We start from the raw sequence: 24,346 nt of genomic DNA on the forward strand, positions 1-24,346 counted from the left end.
CACTTCTGCAAAGCACTGCAAATGTACAGTAGGCTATCTGCAATGGATGGATGCTGCGGTTAACCCTGAGGTAAAAAAAATAAAACAAAACGAAAGCGTGCAAACTTTAAGCAAAATATTATTTAACCATTCAGATACTGGGACTAGGACAGACTGAAGTATGTGGATGCATATATACTCACCTTCATAAGGAAGCAGTCCAGCTTTCTGTATTGATAACACTGCTGTCATAGCAGCACGCGCTTGCCCGAGCTTGGAGCCTCGCGCTGTCATTACAATATCCCCTCGCTCACTGGAGTGGGCGGAGAGGGGCGTTCCAGCAGGCACATTTACATCTCAAAATAATAAAACTCAGCTTTTAACATTTTATATACCGTTTTGTGAGATTAGTAAACACATTTAAAATCAACTGCGTATTAAATAAAATAACATACATGAATAAAGAAATTTGAACGAATATATAATAATTTTTTTAATGCTTAAATTGTTTTTACAGTATATTAATATGTGACCCTGGACCACAAAACTAGTCATATAGCACGGATATATTTGTAGCAATAGCCAAAAATACATTGTATGGGTCAAACTTACAGATGTTTATGCCCAAAATCATGATGCTCCATAAAGATAATTTGTAAATATCCTATCGTTAACATACCAAAACTGTATATATCATTAGTAAAATGTGTTGTTAAAGACTTTAAAAGGACTTAAAATGATTTTACAGGATCCGTTGAGCGCAGTCAATCTGGACTAACGACTAATCAGGTTTCAAATAGCATTCGTGAATTCTGAAGTGTCGGTTTAATAATTAGTTCAACCAGATTTTTTGGTAAACAAATATGTTTATTTTCCAGAAATTAGGCTAAAACATAAAGCGTATTTTATGTCGATCAGGGTGAACGAAATCATTAGTAATATGTACGTCTCAGAAATATCCACTAGAGGTCGCTAATAACAAATGGACCGGGATGGTCCTCCACTTGCCACAATTATATGATCAACAGACATGTGAAGCGAACGCTGGTCTCTGTCCGAGATTGTTCCCCATTCCCCCATTAACAGTTATTTGCCTTACTTCACTAATTATAGTCCACTTAAATTACTGAACATGAGTGAATATAGATCGAGTGCGACGGAAGTGCTGCGGGCGCAATCATGTGTCAAAACGCGGGCACGCGATAATGTCCACTGTGGTTTCAGAGACACCACTAAATACATAGGCTGCAGGATGTTATTTCGGGCACAGCCCTAACGTGTAGATCTAAATGGCATTTGTAACCAGTTTAATTCTTGTTTTAGCACACACACTTAAAAATATTGTCTGTTTATTGTCTGTTAATTCCAAAGTTACCCATTCTCCCCTCCAGAAAATGCAGAAGCAAATAAAAAAGAAACATGTATTTAATCGAATGTGTCATCGTGGTTCAACAAACATAAAGGGACAGCGAAAAACACACATACAGCCACTCACACTGTCACTTGCTCTCTTAACACCATGCATTCACACATTTTGTGCTGTTAAATATACTGCTTTCATTATCTACTCTATATAGCTCAGTAAAGAGTGATATTTAACATAACCAGCATTGAAAAGCGAATCCATTAATAAATATAGGCTACTTAAATGATTACAGAATGTATTTTGTCATGCAAAGTTTAAATAAAAAAAGTAGGCAAATTCTTAATTTTGCTGTTTGCTATACCTATCAATATTCAGAGTGGTCAAACTGAAGAGCAACCAAACAACAATATCAGTTTAACCATAAAACAGAATGCATTCCTTCATCTGAAACCATTTAGAAATGGAAATTAATAAGATGGTTATTTTCATTGCAGGTTGTCTGATAAATTTCAGCACTTGAAAAACACTGAAGTCGGAGCGAAAGTCTTTTGTCCCACCATAAATGGACATTTGAGCTCACTTTAAAAAGTTCAGCATATAAATTGCACAGTGAAACAAAATGAAAGCCACCCATGTTGAAGTAGGTCTTCACCACGTCCGTCTTGGTATCGGTGGAGGTGGCATGGGCCTTTGAGCGGGCGTCACTGGAGGTAATGCACGGGAGGGATTTGATACATAACGTTCATGGAGCGAACTCTCTGCATTCCTAAAAAATAAAGTGTGGGTATATTTACAACACACTCAAAATTTTTCTCTTACAATGAACTAAATTAAATGTAGTTTGCAGCATTTGCACTTAGGCTGATGCACAGTTTTAAATCAGTTCTGTTTTTCTTTTCCCCTTTCTCCATCTCAGGCATTACTAATATATCTGATTTGTATATACGAGGAGCTTCTGAAAATGTAGTGCATTTTAAAACCCACATTTTATCTTCAAGATGTAAAGTATGATGTTTGTACACATGATGGAAAGTTAAGCTAAGTGGAGCCTGACTTCGTGGTTGGAAGAGTTTTTGATGCTGTGGTTTGTCACATGAGGAGGTGTAGCGTTTAATATATGCTGCCTGTACTTCACCTACTAAGTTTTATCGAAACATCTGGTGCATTAGGTACGTCTTGCAATAACACTTCGAGAGGATGATCATTCCAAACCACAAAATATCATTTACTATTGGCATACCCTGTTTTAACTTTCACACCTGTGTAAAATAGTTCCTGTAGTCTTTACCATGACCAAGATACTAAACACATTTACTGATACAGCAGCTGTAGAGGTCGACTGATAGTGGATTTTACAGATACCAATAACTAAGTGGGTCCCTGCTTGCGGATAACCAATGATTTGACCGATAGTTTTTAAAATGGATACTGGACTAAAAAAAAACATAAAAATCTAAGTGAAACAGTGCTGAAATGTATTACAAAAGTAAAAAAATGAAATTACATAAATGTATATTATATGTGTAGTCTTGTACTTTATTTGCTTCTGTTTTAGCACTTAATGATTATCTAATCAAAATAACAAAAGATGTATTGCAATGATAATAAATAAAAAAAAATCAGATTTTGATTCGTTGGATATGTTAACGTAGCCGACGGCTGCATATAGTTTGCTTTCTCTTGTTATTAACTTAAAATATGTATAAATCATGGATAAAAGTAACCAGCTGGATATTAGCTACTGCAAATCAATGTTTATAATCATGACATTAAACATTTGGGTTGGATTTATCTGTGTGTAACCGTTTGAGGTATACCACTAATATTAGTGTCCTGTCAGCCTTGACGACAAACTTCCTGCTGTTGCTTCTCTGTTAATGCATCTATTCACCAAATGTATTACTTTATAATGATATGAAGCAACGGATGCAACTCTGGAAAACTATCGGCATGCATTTTTTGATTTCGATTGTTCCACCAATGAATTATCGGTTCCAGTCTAATCAGCAAAACCAGTTAATCTGTCTATCTCTAAGCAGCTGTATCTTATGTTTCAAGCCATTTGAAACTCTCACCGCTCTGGTAGTCGTGGTGGGACTCTGGGTGGAGGGAGCACAGGTGGATTATCTGCTGCAGGGCGAGTGGGCCGTGGAGGGAGTGGAATATCCGGAGGCTCCTTAAACCAAACAAGTAAACACATAAGAGAGGTCAAACAGAATCAATTTGTGACCCTTTCTGTGACACCCAGGCTAAAGTCTTATAATCTGAGATTAGGAGCAACTAAATTTGATTTCAATCTTTGACATGACCTACTCGTTCTGTATTAAAAATATCAAGGTTATATTTTCACAACATGTACTTTACATTATGTAAGATGATTTTATGTAGAAAAGCATAAATCACTAAAAATGACTTTAGCTGGGTTTTCACATATAAGATTGTGCTGTAATTGTAATTGAGCTGATAAAATCATGAAATTCCTTTTGTATTATATTTGCGCTGTCCTTCTAAAAGCTTGTATGTCCAAATTCACTCGTTTTCAATAAACAGAAATTAATTAAATAATTTCATACTGTGTTGTCCAAGTTGACAAGCACTTTTTTAATACATTTTATTAGGTAAATATTTGCCAAACCCACTGACAAACATAAAGAGTGATGAATAATAGTTTATGACAATGTTGTTCCAACCACTGTGCCGCGGTGTTTGGGAAACACTTTGACCACTTGTTTAGTGTGCCGTGGAAAAATAACACTGCAACAGGGTTTTAAAAAGCGTTCAAAGCTACCTGCCATGGCAGAAAAAAGTTTGGGAAACACTGGTTTATGACATGAAAATCAGAATATATGGAGATATGAGATTTCGGAAGGACAGCGATGTTGTCCTGATGTGAATCCTTTCATGAATAAAGCATAAGGATGTTGAATAATGGATGAATTGACAATTATCATAATCATACTTTCATTGTGGAAAAACTATAAAATACGCTTACCTCAAATTCTCCTTCTGCTCCGCTGCTGGAGCTGACCGTGCTCTGAATGCTCAATCTGTGACTGCTACTACCTACTCGGGTCAAACATTACATTTTACATCATGCACTATAGAGCACCATTTATATTCAATTGACTTGCAACAATGTGTGCGTTTTAAGTCGTAAGAGATTTAAAGATCTCCTTTTCTAGCACCAGTACTAATGAAATGATCCAACTTTGCTTCTGAAAAGCAACATTCTGCAAAGTTCAGATCCAAGCCTGATCAAACGAACATAAACCAGCTAATTATATATTATATACTTATATCATTAGGATATAATGTTTGATAGGAATTGAAAATTACAGGTGTGTTTGAACTAAACTTAGCAGGACAAGAAAAGGTCTGAATGCTTCATTAAAATTCTTCATTATGCTTCATTAGTCTCCATTAAAAAAAACATATTTAAGTGCTTTATCAAAATAGATCTAGAATGAGCTGTGAAACATGATGACTTTCACTTTCAGATGTTATTTTTTCAAAAGATTATAGAAGTTATTTTGTGACATACTAGAAGTGCTTGAGGTGCTTCCTGTCTGCCAGCTTCCTCTCTGCAGCGGTCTGCTCACAGGAGGGGGTTGGGTAATCGAACGAGGTGTAGATTCATACACCGAGCAATTTATGTTCTTATTAGGGACCCAATTAACGTTTGTTTGCATTGGTGCTGTAATCATAAGCTCTAATGAAAAGACAGAAAGACTCTGTTTAGAAAATGTCTGTTTTGAGTTGCATGAAATTTCTCTATACAAATAAAAAAAAGAAAAAAAAATTGCTTGTATGGTATGACAGAATTCCACGTTGAAAGATTTTATAGTACATATGGATATAATACGTGAGAAAAATTACCGTTTGTTCCTTTGTTTCGACAGCGTCGAGTGATGCTGTCTCTTAACTTCTGTAAATTGTCCTTTTGAGATAAATGGACACACATTTGCAAGGTTAAAGGCTTCCACCGGTTATTTTTAGATGTTACAAAAGAACTAATTTCATCATTACATTTCAATATATTTTGACTATATTTACCTGCTGATATCGGAGTGAATGCGACCTTCCGTCTTGATCAAACTGCCAAGCCTTAAACTCGTGAACAGCCTCTTCAACGGTCAGCTCACCCACCTTCACTCTTTCCTGTAGAGAGATGAGCTGCCTTTGTCCGGGAGTCTTCATGCCAGCATATGGGTCATACTCACTGCTCATTTCCCTGTCTCTCACCAGCCGTACAGGTGCTACCAGTATGAGAATATAGTTATATTCTACATTCAATGTACCCCAAACACTTTCCATTACATTCAGACGCAAGAAACTTGCATACCTATAGAAATATCCTTTTCTGGCTTTTTGCTTACGGAGTATAGAGGAGGGTCTTTAGTTGAAAACACTGTAATACGTAAAAATATATTTCCATTAAAAATACATCAGATCCACTCCACACGCTGTTTACTGTGAAAGCTGAAAAGGACACGGTTTGTACCTTTGGAAATGTAAGTGGCATTCTCCTCAGGATTTTGTTTATGGACCGGTCTTGGAATGGGTGCAGGTGGTCGATTGAGAAGGTCAGGAACATTGGGATGCGGTTCCACAACATCATAAACATCATCGGGGAAGCATGGATTGTACGGATCCTCCTCCTCCTCCAATTCACCGTAAACTTCTGGGTCAACGCCCATGTCATGGTATTCACCATCCATGTCAGGTAATTCTCCATTGTTTAACGTAGGTTCAGACTGTAAACACTTGCCAGGTTTTGCTAAATAAGAACCAAAAGGAGATTGAAGTTTAGTAGACCAATAGTAATCAAAAATAAGCTTCAAATTCAAAATTAATAGTAATATTTGCAATGTATACACACTATAAAAATGCAAAACTTAGTTTTGTAAGTCAATACAACCTACTATTTTAAGTTTCGACAAATTAAGTTTAAGACTTTTTCAATGTTTAAGTGCTATAATTGCATCCCCAGTGCTTGTGTCAACCTAGAAAATGTGTAAAAGATCAACCTAGTAACTTAGTTTTGGTAAACCATTCTCTGTATACATGTGAAAAAAAAATAGGTCATTGACATTTGGTTCCCCTCATGATGTCAGAAGGTGATAATACCGCCTCTTAATCTGCACTATTCAACACTGCTATTTAGTACAGAGATCAGCTCATTTTCATTTAAAAGAACACACCCAAAACGGCACATTTTGGCTCACACCTACAAAGTGGCCATTTTAACATGCTTTAATAAATTGTCTATTTTGAGCTAAAGCTTCACATACATACTGTGAGGACCAAATATTTATTTTACATCTTTAAAAAAGTCTCGGGAAATTTCACCTATAAAGTAACATAAAACTATATGTTGATTTGATATCATTTTACAATGTTAAAATTTATTAATTTATACCAGTTTTGTTACCAGGTCGCATGTTAATAACTTTGATATAATAATAAAGTTTCAGTTGATTTGCTATCTTCCCAGGTTTTACAGTAAAACAATGAGAATAATTTTGGGAACCTTCACAAATATGGTGCTCCTATTGTAAATATCTCTAAATAACAGAGGTTCATGCTTTTATTAGGTAAAGACAGATTTATACAGTATCCTACATCAGGGCAGACAAACAGAAGGGTATCTGGAGGTTATTATAAAAAATATAAAGTGACATGTGGTGTCTTCCAGTACCTTCAAAAAACTTTCTCAGCATTCTCTCTTCTGGGTTGGAGTCTTCCATAACACTCTCTAGGTCCTCATCTGTAGAAACATAGATTATGTGAACATAGTATACATTAGACTTTGCCTGAAAACTTAAAACATCTTAAAATGCATTTACATGCAATAAACGTGACTTTGTATCTGTTATCTATACTAAGAATCACTAATGTTTTTTTGTTTATATAATTAATTTCATTATAATTTAAAGCACTTTAATCAGTGTATTAAATGTATCATAAATAAACTTGCATTGTTTTGCCTATTATAAAATATTTGCACTATTTACTAAACAAAAACTGAGCTTTTGAGTGTAATTCATGACTGCAATAAATGTCAGGAAATAACAACAGATATGTATAATTGTTAAATTATGACTGCAATCAAAATATACTAGAGTTTTAAATAAGAGTGCCTTACACAAATTCATCTCAGGATTGAGTTTTATCATAGACTCATAAATGTCCTCATTATCAAATCCTGTGATAAAATTTTGGGATTTTGTCAACATGTCTTCATAGATTTCATTCTCAGGGCTGTCCTGGGACTCTTCCATATGGACCTTAACCAAGTCCACTGTTTCCTTGTTGGTTTTATGAAACAAAAAAAAGTTTAGCATAAAACAAATAGCAAAACATTACAGTATTCAATTTCCCTCACAAATGAAACATGCACTAGATATCCTCATTCTCAAGATTAAAAAATTTGTTGCGCCAGTACTGTAAGTCTCACACAGCAAGGTCATTTAGTTTCGCACATACTGACCAAAAGTGTGCTTTTTTTAATGGTTGCCTCAGTTTACCAGAATTCATAAGCTATTGTGCATGTAGACAAATTTTCATTACAAAAATAGAAGGCAAAGAACTCACAACATATTCATCCATAAACTGTTTTAAATCGGAGAAGCCATTCTTTTCTGCTAGTTTGTTAGGGTAATCCCCATCTTTGTTCATCAAGCTGTAGGCTTGCAAAGCTCCAGGACACCGCATTAACAAAGATGTCAATTTCTTTAAACCGTACTTAGCAGAGAAGTGAAGCAGTGTTGGAAGTTCCACATCACGACTATCTAAAAGCAAAAAAAATTTATGTACTTATTGCAGTGCTTTTCCATCACATTCGAGAAAATGGCATCATTTTACAGTAAGGTTTTCTTTGTTAACAATAGTTTATTTATTAGCGGACATAAGCTCACAACAAGCAATGTACATTTTCACAGCATGTATTAAAATATCATCATGACATTTCCGAAATCTCGTATTTTCATATCTCCATTGGTAATTTAGACAACACCGTGTGTAATCATTTAAAAATATTGTTTTTTTTTTCGTTTTCTTAAATGAAAGTGCATTTAGACATACAGTATTTGCTTTCGTAAGGACAGCGATGATATGTTAGTTTATTGTGCATTCAATAATGCTATTAGATTTTAAAAGACAAATTGTAATTGTTGAAACATATCATATTATAATATACTCTCGTATACACAAAAAAAATGCTGGGTTGTTTAAAATCCATGACAAAGTCAAATATGAACATTTTCTAGGTCAGTGGTTCTCAAACTGGGGGCTGGGACCCCCAGGGGGGAGCAAGGTAGTGCCAGGGGGGCCCCAGTTTTAGGACATTTTATAAAATACATTAATTTATCATGAATTCTGTGTAATTAAACCTAAATAAATAAGGCTACTAACCAACAGCACTACTTTGCATAATTTAATATGTTTTGTTTATAAATTTTCTTTAGGGGGGCCTTGAAGGAATGCACCGTACACAAAGGGGGCCGCACGCTGAAAAAGATTAAGAACCACTGTTCTAGGTGACTTAAAACCAACGGTTGGGTTTGTCAATATTTTACCTAACCATAGGTTAAAAGACCAAAGTATTTTTAAGAGTGCAATATAACAAAAAATAACACATCATATCATTTAATGTTAACAAACATTAACTATTACCAACTTAATACCTGTTCTGGTAAGACCCTGCTATGATGGGACTAAATGGGTTTCACATAGAAATGCTGTATTCTAAATTTAAAGCAAAACCTAAATAAATTTGTAAGCATTTTGTATTGCTGTTTTAGCAGCCTCTGTGACAAAATGAATAAGCAATTTGACATAAGACATTTGAAAGCATTTCTTAATGATACGGTTTAACGACAGTGGCCTTGAACAATAACTTTGTGTTACATCAAAGATGTTGCTCACAAAATGCATTTGCAGCTCGTGTAAACTTTATCACAACCTAAAACGCGTAATAGACGTGTAATAAAAACACTTACTGCTTGTTGTGTTCTCCTGTTCAACTTGACTAAACATCTCTAATCCACACAAAGGCATCCGGTTTTTGAGAGAGTCAGCAAGCAAAATATCCAGTGACTCAGGCACATTTGATGCGATGTTGAAAGCCTAAAAATAAAATTATGCAGAATTAAAATCTTGCATGTGAACAAGCAAAGCTCAGTTATTAAAGTACATTATTAAAAAGAGAAGTCAAGACAAATATCTCTTTCCTAAAAGACGTTCAGCCTGCAGAAGCTTTCTACATAAGCTTGTGTGAAGTAACAGGAACAATGTGTAATGTAAAAGCAATTATAGTCCTTTATTCTCTTTAACTAATTACGTAAAGTGTCTTTCATACTTGCATCATGTACGTTTGCATCCAGACATGCTTTCAAGCTTAAGGTCTCTGTTTACACTATAAAAAACACTGGTGTTATTTTCAACCAAGCATTGGGTCAAAAAGGGATGAGCCCAGCCCGCTATATTGTAATTTAACCCATGCTGGGTTGTTTCAACCCAAAATGCTGGGTTGTTTTAACCCAAATATAAACATTTTCTGGGTTAATTTCAACCTAGCTGCTGGGCTCATCCCTTTTTGACCCAACGGTGGGTTGAAAATAACTCAGAGTGTATATTTTTATATACACTCATGTATACATAGTATTTTTTAACATGATTGTGACCAACTTTAGTGCCTTAAAAATAGCTGTGGCATAATGATTAGTAATTGGCATAAAGATGGGTTTTATTTAAACATTACCTGACACATGAACTGCATAGGGTCCGACATTTTTTCTAGGTATGTGCAAATTTCTTCCATTTCTGTGTAATATTTTACTGTGGATGAACAGACTGCTGAGTCGTTTTTATAAAGGGTTACTGTGACTATCCCAGCTGGCATATCTAAAAGAATTAAAACAACAATCAAAACTACATTTTGTCAACGTCTCAAACACAATGCTTCATTTATAATAAATAACCCCTATTAACAGGAAGCAATATGTAAATTCAGCTGAAAGCGAAAGAGACAGTGAGGAACTGATATAAAAAGTTCCTCTTTCTGATGCGTTTTTTCTTACCAGGTGATTGTACAGTAACAATACACTTGTTTACAAGAGTCGCAGGCATTCGTTTTGCTGTCGAGTGTTCGGCGCTAAACTCCACTTCCAGGCCATCTTCGTCATCCAGATTCTTCATCATGATTATATAAATATTCACACAAGTCTTTATGGGAACAGACAAACGGTGAGAAAGTCAAGAGATCAGTTTGCAATAAGTACAGTAAAGCCTATTCAAAATCATTAGGATATTTCTTAATTCAGCAAATGTTCACTTGACACGACTCAAGTTTTTACACTGAGACGTGGTGAGGTCCCAACAAAATGTGATTTGATTCGACCTAATGTCAGCAAATGTTTTAAAGCCAAATGCTGAATCAGCAATGAGCAGTGTTAGAATTTACAGCGTTGTAAAATGGCTGGATTTCCACACCAAGTGGAAATTTCCGATTTTGTATAAAGCACCTCTTCCTTCAGATCATTAAATCATGGATTGCATAAAACAGAATTGTTTGGGTTCTTTTAATTATCTGTAAAACTTTTTATCAAGTCAATTAAATAAAATCCAAGAGTGGCGTACATAAATTGAGCTTCACCCACACAGTGGGACCACGCCGAATACCGTAAGCCATATCCCTAAAATTATGCAAAGCGTTAAGAAAGTTTATCTTTAGAATCTGCTTGAGTCACATCCTGTCATCTTTATTAAAGAAAGAAGTCTGTGTAAAGAAGCACTGCCTCTGGACATGTGCGTCATAGACTCACGCCCAAAAATAGTTATAACATTAAAATAGGACAGCAGATTACAATGATGTTATATTTGTTTACATTAGCTAACGTGAAATAACTTTAAACAATACTTTAATAGCATTTATTAATTTTCGTTCTTTTTCTTTTTACTATATATTTTTTAAATCATAAGTTGTAACTGTTAACATTTTTTGAACTAACATAAACCATTGTATCGGCACTAATAAATGCTGAAACGGTGCAGTTTTCCCAACAAAGTTTAGATTAAACCAAGACCTGGCCTTAGTTATATTATGACATATTATAAAGTCATTTTTTATAAACACACTTTTAAAAAAACATTACTGGTGTACAAAACTTTGGCACTGGTATATTTTAAGATATATAAGTGCAAGCTCAAACAAACATTTTTTCATGGACTAAACTTAAGCCCTGTCCGGACAAACAGACTCTTCATTTGTTCATGTTAGCTAATGCATTTACTAATGTTAAAAATACAACATTATCGTAAAGTGTACGGTACTCAAAATAGCTTTACACTTACCCCACGTAGCACTCTGTCTGGTTGAATAGTGAGACAGGACTGATCTTCAAGCGATGGCTCCGAGACATTTAAACAAGCTTGCTCAGTAGGAACAACATCATCATTTAGCTGTTCTATCTCATCAGGCAAAGGTAAATCTTCAGGAATGTCAGGAACATCATCATTTAGCTGTTCTATCTCATCATGCAAAGGTAAATCTTCAGGAATGTCAGGAAATATGAAGTCATCCTTGTCTTCTTGTGAATCTCTCTGCTCTTCTAGTTGAATATTAGCAATCTCCTGGCAATTTTCATCAACACATCCTTGAAAAAACATTATACATTAATGCAGGCCAATAAAAAAATATTGAAATAAGATAACATAGAAAACATAAAATACATACCGTCATTAATGCACTCCAGTACAGTAGAAACATATACTGATGGTTCATCATCTGAACTGAGCTTTCTCCAAAACTGCCAGTGTTCAAAATAGCCCACGGATATTTCCTGTTCTGATAATCCACACAAAAATGCAACAACTTTGTAAGGGGGTTGGAGAAAATCCTGAAAAGTGTCCAGTATGTGCGGGTCATTCTGCATGTCCATGAACTCTGCAGACATTAAAGGTATGACGCACTTGCAGGAGCCAAACAGCTCCTGACTGTTCAACAAAATATTTTCATTTATATTATACAAAACGATGGAGTCCTCCAGAAAGCTACGTGATGCAGTCAAGATTTGCTTTAAATAATCGGCCCATTCAGTGGCCTCGCAGGTATGAACGATTAACACCTCACACATTGTGGACTGTCCAGGATGTGCTGCAAAACAATGCACACAGCTTTTATTAAAAACACAGATTACATTTATATCCATCTAAAGCACATATGCATTAAAAGTATAATAATTCACTTGATGAAATGTAATTTAGAAATATAAAATTACATAATAAAACACAGTGAAAGCTACATAAGACAAAATGTTAAGAAAACTCTAAAGGAATTCTTTGTATTCTTCCAAACTTTTATTCTGTAAATAACAACAAACTCTATCTACTGTAATTGAAACAAAGCATGCTGTTTATTTTGTGATTAATGAATTTGTAGGTAATCGACTGGGCTATACATTTACACTGGTATACCTTTCCTCTAGAAGTTTTAGCATATGAATATGATTAGGATACAAGTTTTTTGTATGCTCAAATTTATGCTCGGCTAACAGTTATCAGTGTTACCTCTAAATGCACAAACTTTAGCCTTAATGTAAAATTTATTTCAATTTGGCTTGCTTAACCCGTGAAAGTTAGAGAATAAGCAATTTTGCATAGTACGCAAAAGAATCTTTTTTTTCTGATTCCTAGCATTAAACGTTAAGACACGACAATAAAAAATGTGATTCAACTTACCAATAATATCCACTATAATTAACCTCCTGTATTAACATTGAAAACGTATAATATTTTCATCATTTTAAAGCATCTGTATATATTCCAAAAATAACTGAGAAGTGCAACACCAAATCTTTCTGGTTATGATGTAAACTGTATCATCCAGGCCTATTATTGATTCACACAACATTTATTGGTAATTATGTGATATACGAGATAACTCACCTTACGTCTTGTGATACCAGATTGTAATAAATACTGCCCTGCTACAGTGGCTGCACAGTTTTGCTTGTATCTTCCAACGACCCCTTTCAGTTTATCTCCGTTCTTAACTTACCTTACGATCAAAATGCTCTTAGTACTTGATTGCGGTACATGGCCCATCTGCCCTCAGCCCATGACTTACATCTACTAAAAAAACAGTCCATTTCCTGATGGTGGGTGGCCACGTCACTTCCTAAAATACTATGTGAAGCACTGTCTAAACTGACATAAGCTACTGTAGGCTGTGCACCAAATAACAGAAGTAATGCACAGTTAAAAAACATCTGAGTTAACAGGTTTTTCAAAAATACGCTGTGGCCTCTTTAAAACTGGACAGCGCATTTTAAAAATTCACTTTATATTTGTCTTATCTACGTTTTTCTAATGTTACTAGTAAGACTTATACTTATATTGGTAACAGTGGTATGCAATACTACATTCAGTTGGTGTTGAAATGGTATCAAAAAATCTCAATGCATACAAAATGTATACATAGTGCATTAAATAGTTTAGTTCACCTTTAAAATGTGAAGAAATATGGATGGTAAAATGTCTAAGTCAATCAATGTTTCCTTTTAAAAACAGATCTGTATTTATGAACTGCATTTATATAGCACTTTCAACAGACCCATGGCCATCCAAAGCGCTTCACAAGTTGCCTCACATTTACCCATTCAAATCACTCATTCATCCACTGACGGCGGTGTCAGCCATGCAAGACGCCATAGAGGTCGTCAGAAGCATGTGGGGTTAGGTGTCATGCTCAAGGACACTTCGTCCTCGACACTTGGTCTGGTGGAGTGGGGGATTTAACCACCAAACTTCCGGTTTGTAGACAACCTACACGCACCACTGAGCCACTGCTCAGATATCTATCATAGATATCTTAAAGGTCAACAGGGCATCTTATTCTAAATCAGCAGAGCAGATCATATAACTGGTCAGGACAATAGACTTTATGCCCAGCTGCACTACTTCCTGAACTTCAGCCAGCTCCTTGTTTCCTGTCTTCCATTATTGGACAAACTGATTAATCCAGGTGTGCCTGACCTCAGTTTTCACAAACAAACTGATTAATCCAGGTGTGCCTGACCTCAGTAGTCACAACAACAATAATCAGACACACCTGGATTAATCAGTTTGTCCAATAATGGCAGACAGGAAACAAGGAGCTGGCTGAAGTTCAGGAAGTAGTGCAGCTGGGCATAAAGCCTATTGTTCATGTAAGGCTATTAAAGTAAGGCTGCTAACTAAGACTGCTGAATTAGCGCTATATGCTACTGTTTAGATGGAACCAAAGTTCTACCATTGACGTTACAGTTACATTTTGCAAGTCCATACTGAAAAAACATAAACTTACCACTCAGAAACGTCCATTAACAATCTTCTGAGAAACAGCCAATCAGAGCAGAGATAACCTAAGCTTCAAAATAAGGTACTAATAGACCATTTCATTCTGAAGGCAAATCCTAGGGTTGTAAATGGACATGCAAAATGTTTTTTGCACTTAATAAAGCCACATACCTTCTATGTAGACATCAGAGAACAATTTGACATATTATTTCAATGCAATCTTTGGCATCTTTAAAGGCTGAAAGCAAGAAAAATCTGATCTTTTTGTCTCGTTTCAAGTACCTTGTTGACCGTATGCGTACTAAATATTGTTTGCCACTAATTTTTAAAAGTTTTTAAACCTGCTCTAGTGTTACTGGACTTTAATTGTCTAACAGATAAAGAAACAATGGACCACCAGTGAAAAGTTCCTATCTTGCCATTAATGACATTATTGAGTCCGCAATTGAGTACGAGGCGGAACAAAAACCTAGCCGTCTGCCCTAGCAGTTTTCCAGGTACTTTTGTGTTAGGTTATGGCTGCATGAGGAAACGAAACAAATAAATTATGTAAAACTGAGATAAATTAACCTCTGATGGTTTTTGATCCTGACCTTATGTGCTAAGTACTATGAGAACTATTTCTATGGTTTCCCACAACAGTTTAATCTGGCAGATTTTATAAGCCAGTGACTTATCAGTCTTGGTTAGATGAGGGTGTGTGTGACCCCATGTAGGTTTATTAGAGAAGTCCTCAATCATGGATGTCTAGGTTTCTTGTGCTCTCAGACAAGCATGCTTAACTTATTTTTTTATTTGGTGATGTGAAAGAAGAATAAGGAGTATCATCTTGGATGAACTGAAATTGCATAGGAGGAACTTTAAATAACTAGGGCACATTATTAAAAAAAAAAAAAAATTTTAAACAGCAGCTCCTAAATATATGGCTGTAACAGATCCTGAGTCAATTTTATAATTTAGTTTGATAAAAGCAATCATTTTATTTTTATAATTCACTTTTTTACCTAGTTATTTATAGGTACTTAATTAATACGTACGCCATAGGTAATCCCCTGCTTAAACAGATGGTTATTGCATGATATAGTAGGTATACATTACCAAACAAACAACCTACACCATGTTAACATTGTCATGTGTTTATTTTTTACTTAAATGTAACGTTTTTTCTGTGTTTTTGAAGCTTTGATTGTGTTTACAATGCGCATTATAACGTGTGTCTATTTTTCATGTGTAAAAAACGTGTGAATTGACTTATCTCTATACCGCTGTTTTCACTGTCCTCAAAACGGGCTAATGTCTTTCTTGTTCAATGAAGTCCCTCCTTCAGAAATGCGTAACGGGTTTTGATTGTGTAGTTTGTTTTTATTGTGTTGTAATTCGATAGCAGCTTAGCTTGCCATTAGCTTAGCTAGCGACTGATGTATTCCTGTGGGCGGAGTTTAGGAAAACTGTTCTACTGACTTAATTAAAGCAAGAAGTAGAGGCCTGTAGTCCAAACTGTCCGTTCGCTGTAGGCTTTGAAAGGCGAATTCTGTTAAAGAAAATATATCACCTGGCAGTGAACTTTGAGCTTTATTATTTAACAGGTATTATTTATACTATTATAGCAACATTACTAACTAGGTTTAAAAAATGGGATCAGAAAGAACGTGACCTTTAACTGTCTGAGCACCACATTTCAGAACAGACTGTTGCATGAAGCACGATGTGATGATGAAGTATTAGCAAAGGTATTGAACAGGCAGTTCAAAACTATATCTGACATAACAGCAAACCCACAAGCCAGTGTGTGAGCAGAGCTGGAAAAAGCTCTCAGCTTAAGTATTTTGGACCCTATGTATTCACAATTATATGTCCCCATATTTATTTGCCAATAAACCAACGTCCCTTTAAGACTGCTGCTTCTCTGCATTTGTTAAACATATCTGCAACATAAACTGTCAGCTATTTCAGTTTACTTTAAGTTTACTTTTACTTAACTACATTCCTATGCATAATAATACTGTACTTTTTACTACATTTTATAAAATCAAGTTGTTTTTTACCTTTAATACTTAAACACATTAAAATCTAGTACAATCATGTATAAAAGTATACAATTCTGTAAACTTTTACTTTGATAAAAACTTTATTTTTACTTGTGTGCTAGATTTTTTATGTAGCCTAACTAATTAAGTATTAAAAAATGTTTAATATGAAATGTAGTGTAATATAAAGTATGGTATACTTAAAAATGTATTTAAGTAAAAGAAAAACGCCCTGATAAAGTACAGAGAGCCTTCGTGGAAATGTAAAGGAAAATACCTTTGTACTTGAATGGAGGAAGACACAGGGGCAGATATGGAATTATGTGGTTGAAACTGAACCATGCGTCTACTGTGAATTTGAGACCTGACAGTACATACACAGAGGGGAACTTTTTTGTCTAAGGTCCTGATAGCTGGATAAACACATTGATTATGAAATTAGTTTTGAGTTTTTGTTCATTTTTTTCTAAGCCAGTGTGTCTCCGAGCTACAAAATCCAGAACTGTGCAGACCGACAAGCTGATGACGTCAAAGTACCGCGAGAAATCATACAAAGAAGCCTGCTTTCGCGGTACTTTGATGTCATCTGCTGTCAGTTCTTGCAGCGCCACATAATGTCAACATATCTTTTGTCTTTGCTTGAATTGCCTGTAGATGGCGACAGAGTATTAGTATCAGCTATCCTTTTAAACAATTTTGCACATATGCAAAAATATGTTATTGTAATAAATAATCTTATGTTTAACTTTTAATATATTAAAATCCATGACACCTACCTCCTGTCTTGAATACATAACGTCCGCATGTATAAATGGACGCTGGAAGAATTTTCTCGAGCCTTTTGGATGTACAACATTATTCGTCACCGACCTCTGCTGGGTATCTCTTGTAATAACTAATAAAGGAAAACATGGCTGCCAACCAGAGCACCGAGTGGAAGGCCGTGTGCGAGAAATTTCGCCTTGCCCAAAATCTTACCGATGTGGAGTCGAAAAAAGACCCCGAGAATAATCCTTTCCGCTCTAAATACAAAGCGAGGGATCTACTGAAGGAAATCCACTGTTCTTTGAAAAAGATTGACATCGGAGATGAGGGAGAGGTTGACAATGAAGCTGACTGCAAGTCCGGGCAGATGGTGGATGGAGAGCTTGAGAATGATGCTGGGAAAGCGTGTGCAGGAGATTCTCCAACCGGTATGAGTGCGGCGAGGCTCGCTGTGATCGAGTATTATCTCGGTGTGAACCACATAGAAACTGAGGAGCTATCCGCCGGCGAGCAGCATCTCATGACCTGCATGAAACTCGTTGACAAGTGCACAATAACACAGGAGAACGTCTCGTTGTTTATACAGGCCCGGGTAAATATAAGCCCTTACTAAGTGTTTCGTTCACGGTTTTCTATTGTAAAGTTACACGTGGAATAGCTTACTGGTAAATATTGCTCCTTAAAATGTGATGATTTGTTTATTCTTGCAGAATCAGCTCGGGATTTTGTGGGCTGGAAGAGATGAAATCGAGAAAGCCCAGGGGTTTTTGGAGATTGCTGAATCAATGTATTTGCTCTACATGAAAGAGGTGTGTGTGTTCGTGCGGGTGTTCGTGCGGGTGTACCTGGTAATTATCACGTTGGTGGGGACCAATTGTCCCCACAAAGATAGGTGTGTGTCATACCCTACTGAAAAGAAACAGCTAAAACCAGCTTAAGCTAGTGCGCTGGTTTTAATTTGTGTAGCAAACTGGTTTAGCTGTGGTTTGATCACTTTTTAAGCTGGATCAGCATTGCCAGGCTGGGAGGACCAGCTAAAAACAGCTATTGCCACCTTAAAGGGATAGTTCACCCAAAAATGAAAATTAATGTCATTAATGATTCACCCTCGTGTCGTTCCAAACTCGTACCTCCGTTCGTCTTCGGGACACAGTTTAAGATGTTTTATATTTAGTCCGAGAGCTTGTTGACCCTTCATTAAAAATCTATGTACGTTATACCGTCCATGTCCAGAAAGCTAATAAAAACATCATCAAAGTAGTCCACGTGACATCAGCGGATCAGTTAGAATGTGTTGAAGCATCGAAAATACATTTCGGTCCAAAAATAAAAAAATATGACTTTATTCAGCATTGTCTTCTCTTTCGCGTCTATTGTGAAGTGCGAGACTAAAGTCATGTGACTGCAGTGACGCAGATGACGTACAACGCGGCTGACGTGTTATCTGGTGCGCCCCAGCTGGGTTTTTTTTTTTTTTTGTGCGCCCGGGCTTCGTTTACAGTCTGAGGGAGACGCACGCTGTAAGTTTGAAAAAAAAACTTTGCAAACATGTCTGGATAACACGTCTTCCGCGTCACTGCAGTCACGGGACTTAAGTCTTGTTTTTATCTTTTGATAAAAGAGTATGCTAAATGACTATGTTAAACCAGTTACTAGCTTATGATGGTTTAGCTGTTTTATTTTAGTAGGGTGATTATCCAATTGTTTTCACAAACATACAGGTTTTGGAATAAGGTTGCATTCAGGGACACTTGACACTGATATGATGACATGAAGCATCTGAATTCACCCTAAAAATGTTTCACCAAACTATTGAAATGTTATAGTCACACCAACTCAATAAGAATACGTTATTAGGGGCAGTCGTAGTCTAGCCTAGTTGCTGGTTCGAGTCTCACGGCTGGCAGGTTGCGACTGTGGTGCCCTTGAGCAAGGCACCTTAACCCTAATTGCTCCCCGGGCGCTTGGATGGCTGCCCACTGTTCTGGGTGTGTGTTTCGACTTGCAGTGCATGTGTTCACTCACTAGGATGGGTTAGATGCAGTGGTCACAATTTGCATATCAGTTTCACGTTTTTGAGCTGCCTACCTAGACAGCAGTTTTGGGCATAAGCGTGTTTTCGCCTACAAATTTCACAGTGTCAGTACCTAGGTATAATATTTTGCTTTGATAAATCTTATACACAGTTACCTCCATTTTTAGGTTACTTTGAAATTTTAAAATGTCTGAGAATTGCATAAACACACATTATTGTTACTATAGGCCACGTGTACAGCACTTGCATTAAAATTTGGGGTTACTGCATTTTGTAAATAATAATATTGCATATACTGATTAGAGCTAAAACCTCAGAAGGTCACTTTGGATAAAAATGGGGTTCTGGAATTTAGATGGTTTAAATTTATTTCATAATAATTAGTAGGGTTGCATAACAATGAATTGTGATTAATCTATTGCAGAATAAAAGTTTTTGTTTACATCATATATTTGTGTGTACTGTGTATAATAACTTTGTATAAACAAATACACACACATGCATGTATATATTTATGAAATGTTTACATGTGTATATACATTTGTATGTTTATGTGTAATTTATATTATAAATAAATATAAATACTTTATATATAATTTTTTTATATATATACATGCATGTGTGCATATTTATATTTACATATTATTCACAGTTCACACACACATATAAGATGTAAACAAAACCTTTATTCTGCAATAGATTAATCCAGATTAATCGTTATGTAACCCTACTAGTTAGAAAGCAAGTGTACCTGGCAAAACTAGCTATCCTTGCTTTTTCAGGTTTATAAAAGAAAATTGTGTTTTGATCGAATGTTTTAACTATTTATGATGTGATTATGATGATCATATTTTTTATTTATATTAGGATGGCCAAGCACCAATGGATCTTCAAGATTTTTTTGTGCCAGAAGGAGAAGAATTATCCCAACAAGAGAGGACAAGAAGGTAATATCCGGAATCTCTACGCCTTCCTTACGCTTAAATCAAAGAATTTTTTAACACCCATCTTAACTCTTTTTACAACAGGTTTGAAATGGCTTATACTCACACACTTTATTACCTAGCGCAAGTGTACAAGAATCTACAGCAGTATGAAAGAGCTGGACAGTACTGCCATAGTACACTTCAGAGACAACTGGAGTACAACCAGTTTGTGCCACTTGAGTGGGCCATTAATGCAGCCACATTGTCACAGTACTACATCACCAAGGTACGATAAACATACAATCTGATTGATCTGTGGAGTTCTAAACAACTTTGTGTACTCCGAAATCTTGAATCTGGGTTTTTAATGCCAATGACAGTATCATAGTAATTTACTTAAGTCTTTCTTTTCGCTGTATCACAGACACGTTACATGGAGGCTCGCCACTGCTTGGCTGCGTCTAGCGTCATTGCCACCCTTGCTGGAGAAATCCCTTCAGAGGCAGCTGCCAAAGAAAGTGTGTTTCTGAGTAATGATGTTTTAAACGTGAATTTATTAGGCTATTGAAAATATGGTACTTTCCTCTAATTCCATTGCACAACTATCTTATTTTAGGCATTTTACAGCTGGCTTTAGTTGTACTTACACTACAGTATAGGATAACTATATATTTAATAATACTGTCCTTTATTTAACGGAAACAATAATGGTGTTTAAACAGCATCTGTTTCTTGTTCTGACATTCTGATGGAATTTAGTAATCATGCTTGTCAGTTGTATATCATTGCTCCAGTTCCTAAATTTGTAACCGCCAAAAGACATCAACTCTGTTGGAGTGCAAGTATGCTAAATATTTTGCATGAAAATGTTTTTAAGATGTTTACTAAAGTAAATATTTGTTGTTACTTAGACGTAAGACAGTAGAAACTAGTTTAAGTTTATAAAAAGCATAAGCAGAAAATTAAGTATAATAATTTTAAACGTGATATTTATGCTTATTTTAGTTTGTTTGCTTTATTTAAATTTTAGGGGCGTCTTCCCGGACAGGGCTTATTCTAGTGCCATACTAAAATGCATGTTTGAGCTCATTTAAAAACACCTTCTCCTGTTTAATTTTAACATAAACACATCTGTAGTGTTTTTTTGTAAGGTATGTTTGTAAAAACTTCTTAAATGACCTAATAATAAGGCCTAATCCTGAATTAACCTAAACCCTATCCGGGAAACCGCCTCCTAATGTATTTGTCCACTTGCCTTCTCTCTTACAGCACTTTAGTGCTTTAAAGTTTATATTGCATAGGTTTGTATTAAATACCTTTTTATAATGAATATTTTTAAAGGTGAGGCTGAAAATGAAAAACGTGAAGAGCTGCTTCAGAAGCGAGCTGAAATTGCCAGATGCTGGATTAAGTATTGCCTAAATCTGCTGCAAGATGCTAAAAAGCTTCTTGAGGTAAAACGTTTGTTATTTAATATTGATAAAGAAAGTTTATTATTTTGTTTTATTTAACTTCTTTCTTTTCTTCACAGGATAACATCGGAGAGCTAGACTTGGATCGACAGGAAGAACTGATGAGAGCGCGTCGGAACGAAGAGGATGAAAAAGAGAAGGGACGAAAGAGTGCCGTACTTTTTGGTTCAAGCGATACGTTTGACTCCATTTGCAGTCTGGAAGAGAAAGTAAGCAGTATTTTCCCTTTAGATTTTGACGAAGCCCGTGCCATCTTCCTGGTGGGTCAGAGCTATGTAGCTCAAGCCAAAGAGTATTATGCAATGGATGGTCACGTGACCGATCATATAGAGATTTTGCAGGACCATAGCGCTCTCTTCAAGGTCCTGGCCTTCTTCGAACAGGATTTGGAACGGCGTTGTAAGATGCACAAGCGTCGAGTTGACATGTTGGAGCCGATCTGCAATGACTTAAACGCTCAGTACTATTTGCTTATCTGCCGGCAGCTGCAGTTTGAACTTGCAGAAACCTACTATGAGATGATGGACTTGAAGTTGGCTGTGGCCGACAAGCAGGATCAGCCCGACGTGCACACTGTTAAAAAGTTTAACCACTTGTGTTCTGCTTCTATGAAGTATTATCAGATGTTTCTCGACTCCATCCGTTCACCAGAAGGCAAATTTCCTGAGACGATTGAGGATGACGTGCTGAGGCCTGCGCTTGTGGCCAAGTTTCGAGTCGCTAGGCTACAGTCTAAGCTTATCTCCAGTCATCTCCCCACTCAAATGGAGAACCTCAACCTCTCACTAGAAACGTACAAATTTGTAGTACAATACTGTGAGGAACATCCAGAAGCCAAGCAGGTGGTAGAAACCGAGTTAGAACTGAGTGAAGAGATGGTCTCGCTGCTACCTCTGAAGATCAACAGAATTCAATCCAGAATGGTCTCTTCCACCTAACATCAGATGAACATGGGCTGAGTTTATTGTCTGCAGTGTAATATCGCTAACAGAACTAAAAACAACTGGCAAATATACTACTACTTGTTCTGCGCCAGGCCTTTCATTTTCACAGGGTTAGTTGCATCATATCAGCATTATAATGATCACTTGGTATAAACTCGTCCACTACATTCAAGCTTGGCCTTTGTTACCCTATAACCAAAAACCTTTGTGGACTGACGCAACTGCATGATTTACAGTCACTAATCTATTTAAATGTGCAATGTACAATTGTAATGTTATTTCCTGTGCAATGTTCTTTCAGAAGAAATCATTGGTATGTTTATTAAGTGTAAGATGTAGCTGTATTAATATTAATGCATTTTATTCCAATAAATAATTAAACACAGAATTGGCTTAGTTTTGTCTTATTTAGCACACACACATACGTTCACATTTAAACTTACTTCAATATACACACACTAAAAACCATTGAAGTTGTGACAGACAGCAAATTACAGCTACAATCCTTATATAGTATGTTGACAGTTTATCTTGCTAAAGGCAAAGAGGAAAGCACCAAAGATTACAGTGCCTAATGTATAGATAACGATTAAGTTTGTGCAGCTAAAACTGGTGCGGCAACTTTTTTTTTAACAATTATTTTCCAGTTAAAGTTCATTTTGGAAGTTAAGCCTTGTGCATCAATTTAAAATACTCACACTTGGACTCAAAATGGACACAATGTCCATGCCCTAATAAAAATAAAATAAAATAATATTTCTCTACTTTTATTGACTTCTTTTTACTAAAATCAGTTCTTATCATAACTACATAACTAACGAATTGATTATAATTTTAACCCTTTAAATGCCAGTTTACATGATGTTCATGTTTCACATGATGTTTACATGATGCCACTTTATATATATATATATATATATATATATATATATATATATATATATATATATATATATATATATATATATATATATATATATATATATACTAAACTTGGATCTGATTTAAAAATTGAGCAGTTTCAGATTTTGGTAAACATATAACTAAAATATATGATATAATAACTGAAATAACATCTTAATAACACACTTTTACTGATGTTTACTGAGTTTTTGGGTCAGGACAACACATGATCTTAATGAAACATTTTTTTTATTTCAGCATTTTAACCCTTCAAATACTAGTTTGTTTACATAACGCCAGATTATGCAATTTCTCATTGTGAAAAAAGTTCTAAGGGGCTTCTGAACTCCTATGTCAAAATCAAGCTCAATTTTATCACTGTAAAAAACACAAATAAATGAAAAACAATGCAAATAAGAAATGTAATAAAATATTTAAATCAAAAAGCTTGTGACCTATAGTGGCGGATTGGAATTTGGAATTTGCAGAAAGTATAATGGCTTTTTTTGTACACACAAACTATGTACTCACAAACTTTAAAGGTGAAGTGTGTACATTTTAGAAGGATCTTTTGACAGCAATATAATATAG

General features: G+C 35.6%; 3 protein-coding genes across 14 annotated transcripts in view; 1 reads left to right on the forward strand and 2 right to left on the reverse strand.

Annotated features, from left to right (window-relative positions):
- The window catches only part of LOC135787096 (sorbin and SH3 domain-containing protein 1), a 51,386-nt gene extending 51,089 nt beyond the window's left edge, over window positions 1-297 (reverse strand). For 7 of the 10 annotated variants that reach the window (XR_012335524.1, XM_073812811.1, XM_073812812.1 and 4 more), the window contains exon 1: window positions 183-297. Coding sequence is in view for 8 of the 10 variants with exons in the window: in XM_073812811.1 (XP_073668912.1) it covers window positions 183-188 (6 nt within the window). In the remaining 2 variants the exon portion in view is untranslated. The remainder of the gene's footprint in view (window positions 1-182) is intronic. The other 3 variants (XM_073812816.1, XM_065296826.2, XM_065296829.2) reach the window with 3 other exon arrangements.
- Window positions 298-1,386: 1,089 nt separating this feature from the next.
- Window positions 1,387-17,607, reverse strand: pik3ap1 (phosphoinositide-3-kinase adaptor protein 1). 3 transcript variants are annotated; one of them, XM_065296835.2, is made up of 17 exons: window positions 17,487-17,607; window positions 12,081-12,500; window positions 11,699-12,000; window positions 10,426-10,570; window positions 10,107-10,249; window positions 9,346-9,472; window positions 7,940-8,136; window positions 7,491-7,653; window positions 7,044-7,112; window positions 5,847-6,122; window positions 5,688-5,753; window positions 5,399-5,601; window positions 5,222-5,282; window positions 4,887-5,054; window positions 4,338-4,411; window positions 3,421-3,521; window positions 1,387-2,111 (listed from the first exon to the last, which is right to left on the reverse strand). In XM_065296835.2, exons 2-17 carry the CDS (start codon window positions 12,478-12,480, stop codon window positions 1,994-1,996), a joined length of 2,613 nt encoding a protein of 870 aa, XP_065152907.1. In that variant the 5' UTR covers window positions 12,481-12,500; window positions 17,487-17,607; the 3' UTR covers window positions 1,387-1,993. The 3 variants fall into 3 exon arrangements, with proteins under 3 accessions (XP_065152907.1, XP_065152906.1, XP_065152908.1); XM_065296834.2 differs by lacking the exon at window positions 17,487-17,607 and adding an exon at window positions 13,292-14,293; XM_065296836.2 differs by lacking the exon at window positions 17,487-17,607 and adding an exon at window positions 13,292-14,291 and having other exon boundaries at window positions 4,338-4,408.
- On the forward strand, window positions 17,547-23,246 carry kifbp (kinesin family binding protein). The gene is made up of 7 exons (XM_065296837.2): window positions 17,547-18,067; window positions 18,186-18,284; window positions 20,378-20,457; window positions 20,539-20,722; window positions 20,861-20,954; window positions 21,778-21,890; window positions 21,968-23,246. The coding sequence occupies exons 1-7, from the start codon at window positions 17,621-17,623 to the stop codon at window positions 22,844-22,846; spliced, it is 1,896 nt and encodes a 631-aa protein (XP_065152909.1). The 5' UTR covers window positions 17,547-17,620; the 3' UTR covers window positions 22,847-23,246.
- The last annotated feature ends 1,100 nt before the right edge of the window (window positions 23,247-24,346 follow it).

The sequence above is a fragment of the Paramisgurnus dabryanus genome, chromosome 20, assembly GCF_030506205.2.
Source record: "Paramisgurnus dabryanus chromosome 20, PD_genome_1.1, whole genome shotgun sequence".
NCBI lineage: Eukaryota > Metazoa > Chordata > Actinopteri > Cypriniformes > Cobitidae > Paramisgurnus > Paramisgurnus dabryanus.